Consider the following 8,453-nt stretch of genomic DNA (forward strand, 5'->3'; position numbering starts at 1 on the left):
AGATCAGCATAGGGGGAAAAAGTGTCAAGTGTCTTTTGGACACAGGTAGCAATGTGAGCACATTGGCGGAAAGTTTTTTTAGAGAGCACTTACATGGGGAAGATAGAGATATGCACAGCACCTCAAAGTGGTTGCGGATTACAGCTGCTAATAAATTGCCCCTCCCATATTTGGGATACGTCGAGTTGGATATTCAGGTGATGGGAGTAACGATACCTGGCTGCGGATTCTTGATAGTCCGAGACCAGAAAGATGGAGAAGTTGATCATTCACTGCCAGGCATACCCGGCATGAATATTGCTCAGTGCTGCAAACAGCTGATTATGGCCGAGTTTGATAATGCCTTGGCAGGATCGCTAGACTCAGATTGGCGGGATGCTTTTAGTAAGGTGCATGGCGAGGCCCTGATGGGAGCAAACTCTACAGTTCGAATAGCTGGAAGATTTAAAACGCGTGTGCCGGCGGCCTCAGTTGCCATGGTTCAGGCTCGAGTTAGTAAGAAGCTGCCCATGACTAAGGGTGTGATCATGCTTGAACCTGGGGCAATGCCATTGCCAGGGGGTTTGGTTCTTGTGCCCATGGTGGTGTCGGTTGAAAGACGGGTGTTTCCTGTACGGGTTCTGAATTTGGCACTGGAAGATGTGTGGCTACCACCAAAAGCCAGGCTTGGGGTACTTTCCCGAAGTCATCAGGTGGACAGTGGGGCCTGTGACGTAGCATTCCGACGGATTTACAGAGATCATGAGGAAGTCACTGTCAGCGTGAGGTCGATGACGGAGACCAAAGGTGACTTGCAGTGTCCCTTCGACAGGGTACAAATGGGTGGGACTCCGGTTCAGCAGGCAGAATTGCGAGCATTGTTGAGGGAGTACGCGGATGTGTTCACAGTGTGTGATGAGGATCTTGGGTACACTGATCGGGTGAAACACGAGATTCCCGTGACCAATGACATGCCTGTCGCTCAAGCATACAGACGTATATCTCCCAACCAGTTTGAGGAGGTGAGTTAGCATATTACCGGATTGCTGAAGTAGGGGGTTATTAAGGAAAGCTCAAGCCCATATGCGTCCCCAGTGGTCCTAGTCAGGAAGACTGACGGGAGTCTGCGGCTGTGCGTAGACTACCGGAAACTAAACTCGAAGACCCAGCGGGATGCATTTCCCCTGCCGAGGATAGACGAGAGTCTAGAAGCACTGTGTAATGCCCAAGTGTTTTCAACCATAGATCTGGCGAGTGGCTATCACCAAGTAGCGATGCACAAGAAAGATCAGTATAAGACCGCCTTTGTCATGCCATTCGGACTGTATGAATATGTGCGGATGCCGTTCGGTCTCTGTAACGCACCGGCAACATTTCAGAGACTCATGCAGGCCATAATGGGTGATTTGGTGTTCCAGATGGTTATTGTCTACTCTGATGATCTTTTGGTCTATTCGAGTACGTTCGAGGCTCGCCTGTCTAGACTTGAAACGGTGCTTTGCCGGCTGAGGGAATCAGGGTTAAAGATCAAAGTGGAAAAATGCCACTTTCTCCAAGCAGAGGTAGGGTTTCTAGGACACCAAGTTTCGACCCAAGGGGTAGGTCTTGACCCCGACAAAGTCAGTGCAGTAGTGCAGTGGCCAGTGCCTAGGACAGTGAAGGAACTGCGATCCTTTTCGGGATTTTGCAGTTATTACAGCTGATTTATTGTGGGTATACCAAGGTTGCCGGACCTTTGCACGATGTTGTGAATTTGTGCACCAAAAAGGGCAGTGGGTCCCAATGTGACAAGTTATTTCAAGGCTCTTGGACATCTGAATGCCAGCAGGCATTTGAGCTTCTCAAGAAGGAGCTGACCTGCGTTCCAATACTGGGATATGCCGACTTGTCCCTTCTGTTTGTGTTAGAGACAGATGCCAGTAATTTGGGCCTGGGTGCTGTCCTTTACCAGCTTCAAGATGGGAGGAAGAAAGTAATTGCCTATGCAAGTAGGAGGCTGAAAGGTGCTGAACATAACGACCACAACTACAGCAGCATGAAACTGGAACTCCTGGCCTTAAAGTGGGCTGTAGTAGAGAAGTTCAGGGGTTTTCTGCTGGGGTCTCGGTTTACTGTTCTCACTGACTGCATTCCGCTCTGTCACCTTAACACGGCAAAGCTGGAGGCAGTGGAGCAGCGGTGGGTGGCCCAACTAGCTGTATTTAATTTCTAGACCTGCTACCGACTGGGTCGTTGTAATACAGTGGCTGACGCTCTCTCCCGGAGGCTGGGGTTGGATGAAGTTCATGTAGTGGCCAAAGATACCGAGTTTGATGGCTGTGTGGCCATTTGTAGTGAGCTGCATAGGGGAACAGTCATAGACCCAGATCTTACAGTGTTGGGACCAGCACTAGGGGAGCTTACAGAGGGGAAAGTAAGCGCAGACTCTGCCCTTGGAAACACTCCAACGTTACCTGGGTATACTAAGGAGGAGCTTTGTCGTCTTCAAGATGCGGATCCTTTCCTGAAACTACTGAAGCAGGTTTGGCGTGCCCGAAAGAAGCCCTCAGTCCGTGAGAGACAGGGACTGCCCCGACAAGTGCGGTTATTGCTCAGTGGAGTAAGATCAAGGAAGATGAAGGATTATTGTATCGTGTAGTAGATTATGTATTCCTAGGCGAGCGTCAACAGCTGTTACTTCCCACTTGCTTGGTTGAGCCAGTGCTACGGAGTGTCCATGATCAAATGGGACACCAGGGAATCGAGAGAACACTGAGCTTGCTCAAGCCAAGGTGCTATTGGGCAGGGATGCATGAAGCTGTAGACACCTGGGTGAAGAATTGTCATCGCTGTGGCTTGCTAAGTTGCCGCAGCCTAAGATTCGGGCTTTCTGGACCCCTTTTCTGGCTTCCCAACCACTGGAAGTGGTCGCTGTTGATTTTACCACTCTGGAGCCTTCCTCTGATGGTCGAGAAAATGTTCTGGTGGTGACGGACGTCTTCACAACGTTTTGTCAGGCGTTCCCCACACGTGACCAGAAGGCGGATACTACCACTAAGGTGCTCCTGAAAACATGGTTTCTCAAGTATGGGGTGCGGCAGAGACTGCACTCTGACCAGGGGAGAAACTTTGAGAGCACAGTCATTGCGGAACTTTGCAGGTTGTATGGGGTGCGAAAGTTGAGAACCACCCCATATCATCCGCAAGGGAATCCCCACTGTGAGCGGTTTAACCGCACTCTACATGACCTGTTGCGCTCGCTACCCCCCGACAAGAAGAAGAGATGGCCTGAACACTTACCGGAATTAGTGTATGCTTATAACGTGACGCCCCACTCCTCCACGGGATACTCCCCGTATTTAATGTTGTTTGGTACACTACCGCACCTTCCGGTTGATGCTTTGTTGGGACGGGAGTCTGAGGAAGGTATGGAAACCAACTGGTTGTCTGTTCACAGTGAGCGACTCCAGGATGCTCATGCTAGAGCGAGAGAGTATGCAGAAAGAAAAGCAGCGGAACGGACTGAACAGCATGAGAGTGAGGTGTATTGCCCGGAGATTGCTTTTGGACAGCAAGTTTACTTGAGGCACCGTCCGGCAGGGAGAAATAAGATTCAGAATGCATGGGCACCACAGGTCTACGTGGTGAAGGATGTTCAAGGAACTACCTATGTGGTGGAACCAGACGGAGGCGGTGTGCAAAAAAGGGTCCATCGGTCTCACCTTCAACCTTGTCCATAACCAACCCCAGTGCCAGCACCGTGTAGGAAAGTAAGCTTTGCGAAAGAAGTTGTTAGTCCATTGCACGAGGAAATATTATCTCCTCCAGACATCGAGTGTGTAGTTGTAGAGGAGACTTGGCGTACTGCGACATCAGCGGATGAATGTATGAAACGATCCAGTTCCCAGGTAGATGATTTGATTGCACCTGAGATTGAAGAACAAGAAAGTGTTGAGGAGACACTTACTGCATTGGAAAAGAGTGTAGATGAAGGAGGTGATGGCATGGGGGTGGTTCCTATAGACATGGGTCTGGATACTGTTGAAAAGCGTCCAGTCCCTGCCCAAAGGAGAAATTTGGCAGCCCCGGTTGAGCCTAGAGTACCCGCCCCGGCACCACGTCGGTCACAAAGGCAGACTGCGGGTAAGCACAGTAACCCGTACAGCCTGCCCAAGTCAGTTTGCAATGCGGTGTCCTTCAGCCCAGACATTTTGTCTCAAGTTTTGGCTGGCATGGTAATGTATACAGCCGAAAAACTAAAAAGTACTGTGGACGGTTAAAAGGGAAGTCCACGCGGACATTGACTTATGGCAGGGGAGAGTGTTGCCAGGTAACAAAGAGTAATCATCACAAGAATTGCCTGCGGTCATGCCTATCCTTCATTAGGGGTAACTCTCGTGCGTCTGAGCAGCGCGGTGAGAAGAGCGGAAAAAAAGAGAGTGTTTATTTCTGGGGAACGGTTTATGATTAGGGGCTTCACGGGCATGCGTGAGTTGAAGTGTGTGGGCTGGAAAACAACACAGTTTGTTGTTTGGTCTGGGGGAAAAAAGGGGAAACCCTCGGTTGGGTGTTGGTCTGGTCGCTGAGCAGTTTGGAGCAGTCTGTGATCACACGGATTTTGGATTTCTCCGTGGGTGAGAAATATCTGCATAGAGGAATCGTGCAGGCCGCAGAGATCGAGCATGAGTGATATTTAATGTGAACGTTGAGTTTAGTACATGCCATTTATATTGTGAAGTGGAAGGGAAAGTAAACCAAACTTCTTTCTCCTTTAATAAAACAATACTAGAGGGGAGAACGAAGGCACATGAAGGTGCATGTGAGGTGACAACTGAGTGAATTTCAAATGCGACGCATCGCGCCATGGAGTGAGTAATATTTATTTCATTTGTTTTTGGGAAATGTATATGTATACTCAGAGAAAATGGTTCACTAGTTGTATACTGTTTTGATGTCAATATTAATTTGAATTCATTAATAATCTGTCCTTGGAGAAGAAGATAGTAATAACAATGTTAATAGAGATGTACAGAGTGTAAAATGGATTTACTTTAATTTATTTAGTCAATAGTTGTAAGTGGCTTATGAGAACGTGTATTTGATTATACTTCTATGTTTGTTCTTCCTTTAGAAAGCATCATTAGCCACTACCGTTGTTTATCTGGCGGTTAAGTGCTCACACCAAGTTTCATTGTACTTTGTTTAATTAATTAATTAATTTATTTATTTTTTGTTACTGTGTGGCTATCCTTGTAAAGGGAAAAAAAAGGGGAATTGGCGAACCTGGCCTGAAGTGATTTCTGTAACTGTGAGAACTACTTGAAGTGCTTATAATTTTGGTTTGTTTCTTTATACCTTTAGGGAAGCGTGCTTTTGGTTGTGTTTATTCTTCACTGTATAAATTTCATCGGCACAACTCCCCTCAATGGGAAACCTTGAGTATTAATGCCGCGTCTTCTGCGTACGCGGTCGGAAATAAAGAACCCCTAGTTTAGATACTTGGCAGTGTTTGGGTTTCTTTAATAATGTACACATTCACACGGCCACACAATAATGAGATATTTCTATGATAATTAATGACATAATTTATTTTGATCTTTGGGTTAAATATAATGTGGACATGTTTTTGGATTTTATAATATTCACCAGATTGCTTTCCAAAGATTTTTTTTGGAGTCTCGTTCATTTATCGTGTTTAAATGCAAAGTAACATTTTTGGTGAATGCACTTTGTGTCCACATTTGTATGACATTATAATCAGCAGGTCAGGGAATGATCTGAAGCAGGTGGTTCCTTATCTGTGTAGCAATCATCTACAAACTCCATTAGTGACGTAGCAAAGCCCCTGGCTATCACCACATCACATGCACAGCCTTAACTACTGAGCTTTTTTTTTTTTCTTTTTTTTTTTTTTTTTTGTAATCTCCCTTTTTTAGCAGTCTTAAATGCAATAACTAAAATAATAATTTTCCTAAATAACTTTTCTTGTCGGCTTACCAACAGTTTAATTCTCCATTTAGTTCCCATGGAAACCTTTTGTAACTGGTAGCAGGATAGATGAAAACAAAGATCCTGTGCTCAGACAGAGAGAAAGAGAGGGAACTGTGGATGAGAGTCCACCTACTCACGGAGCTGGAACAGAACAGCTCTTAGTCGGTCAGAGAGCACTGCCACATCAACACTACCGCTCTCACGCTCCACCTGCTATAAAACCAGCACCGCAACAGCAGCTAATTCACATGCAAACTTCATTGTCTTCACAGGAACTCACTGCGCATGATTCATCAGTGCATGTTGTTCTAATGAAAATAATGCTTGCCTGCATCATCCAGGATCAACAAGTCCCACCCTGCACTGATTTCTGCTGAATATACATTTTATTGGGATGATTGGTATACTTCTCATTATTTGTTAAATATCTGTAGAGGAGCAAATCTTCAATTTACCCAACTAGATGCAAATTAAAGCTTAAATCCTTTGATGAGAAACACATTTAATGCAACAAATTGTTATTGTTCCATGCAGTACTGGTCAAAAGTGATGTCTGGCTTAAAAGTGACTTTGAATATCTTGTATGTGATGTTATGCTGATGTAGATTTCTAAGCATATTGCGTAGGTGTGTTCGGAGAGGGTAAAGCCTTTCTATGTGCTCCGCATTACAATCCTTTCATTTGTGATCTGCATATTGAGGAATACCAATGAGAATGGCTGCTAATCAAATACAAGCGAGAGCGAGCCAATGAAATACTAATAACCAATTATATTGTCAATGTACACATTATTATTCAGTTTTTATTCACACATTATTGTTTGTTTTCTATGCATTTTTCACATAGTATTTTTTCCCAAATAGTTTTGCCAGCCAAGTAGTTTTTTCCTCTTACAACAAGTTCATTATTTTGATGGTTTAATTGAACTTAATCATTAATTCTTTCCCTGCAAGTTTTCATAAAATGTTCATGACTCCCAGAATATTGTGTTGTATGAATATCTGAACATGCAAAATGTCAAAAAAAGAACAGAGCCTCTGCTTGAAAAAATCAACAGATGAATGCACAATTTTCAGTAAAAAAGCAATTTTGAACAAAAAGCTGAGAAAACTGTGTTTTTGTAAACGACAATGACTGATTCAGATTCAGAACGATGATAAAAACATAGATAAAGTCGATCGTTTCCATCAACACATCCAAAGCTTCACATCCTGCATCGACATTCATTCTGTAACTTTAGGCAGTTTTAATTTATATGCTGTTTAATGTTTGATGATCACATTTTTACATATGCATCTGCTTAAATACACTGAAAAAAAAATGATACAAATTTTTTAAGGTAAGTTGTTGCAAACAATTTATTTTAGCTACATTTAAATTAAAAAAAATGTTGAAAGTTAGTCAACTAAATTTGTTTATTTAAATTTAGCTAAAATAAATTGATTGCAACCACTTACCTTAAAAATTTTTTGTAAATTCAATGAATCATTTTTTTTTTCAGTGTATGTGATTGTTTGTTTGTGCTTCTTCTTCACTGTGTTTTGATCTGGAGATTCAGTAGTCTATCAGAAGATGCATAATAGCACCTCCTACTGTATAACAATGAAACCACAGAAAGACGAAAAAAAATCTGTCAACGGTGGGAAAGGGTTAAAAGCAAATATTGTGCAAATGTCCACTCCAGACATCACTTTTGGCCACTGCTTTATGTGAGTATAAGACTCTATGTTCACAGATTATTGGTCATATGCAGTTTTTGCCGAATAACACTGAAATTATTAACTTGCGATCTGTGCAGTCGCAAAATACTCTGCTTAGATTCAGTCCACTCTTCTAGACAGTAACTTTCCATTTTAGAGAAGGCAGCTGAGGAATGAGGTGGAGATGGGGAGCGTGTCCTCAGGTTAACATTGCACTGAAGCACTTAAGAGTCCTCCAGATGAGAAACTACTGTAATACAGACTCTGAAAGCGCAGACCTCACTTACAGCAGATGCCATTTTTATTCGACACAGAGGAAAATTAGGTCTCTCTGATATGCTGTTCTGTCTTATGCCATGTCTAATTTTCACAACTCATGTTATAGTCCACTGGAGATCTGTGGAAACATGCATTTTCAGTGTTTTGTCAAGTGAATGTTTGACACTCAGTACTGCAACATATTAAATGAACTGTACTTCATCCCTCAGAGCCACAGTTTTGTTCTTGTCAAATTAAACATGCTGTTGACTCTGACTGAGCTATATTCTTTGGAAACCTGTCAGTAGTCATTTCTCAACCGCAAACAGAACGCCAGGGGCATGTCGGGGCAGGACAGGGCAGCTTTATTTCAGTGAGGTACCCTTTTGTTTTGTGCCCTTTTGAGTTGCAGTACAAATGCTGCATACTCCAATTTTTTTTTTTTTTTTTTTTTTTTTTTGGGGATTTTGGGGAAAAATACGGGCTTGGGCCTATATTTGAGGCCCGTGCAGGGCTCTAATCCACTTCATCCAACGCTGTTTTGTT

General features: G+C 43.6%; 2 protein-coding genes across 2 annotated transcripts in view; both read left to right on the plus strand.

Moving 5' to 3' along the window:
- The window catches only part of LOC107746320 (uncharacterized), a 9,058-nt gene extending 5,360 nt beyond the window's left edge, over nucleotides 1-3,698 (plus strand). The window contains 4 exon segments of the mRNA XM_016560466.1: nucleotides 145-1,005; nucleotides 1,225-1,541; nucleotides 1,703-2,161; nucleotides 3,078-3,698. Coding sequence (XP_016415952.1) covers nucleotides 145-1,005; nucleotides 1,225-1,541; nucleotides 1,703-2,161; nucleotides 3,078-3,698 — 2,258 coding nt within the window.
- The window catches only part of LOC107746311 (FERM and PDZ domain-containing protein 3-like), a 189,520-nt gene that overhangs the window by 21,433 nt on the left and 159,634 nt on the right, over nucleotides 1-8,453 (plus strand). The gene's annotated exons all lie outside the window — the stretch shown is intronic.

The sequence above is a fragment of the Sinocyclocheilus rhinocerous genome, unplaced genomic scaffold (genome assembly GCF_001515625.1).
Source record: "Sinocyclocheilus rhinocerous isolate Xijiao unplaced genomic scaffold, SAMN03320098_v1.1 scaffold1881, whole genome shotgun sequence".
NCBI classification, from domain to species: domain Eukaryota; kingdom Metazoa; phylum Chordata; class Actinopteri; order Cypriniformes; family Cyprinidae; genus Sinocyclocheilus; species Sinocyclocheilus rhinocerous.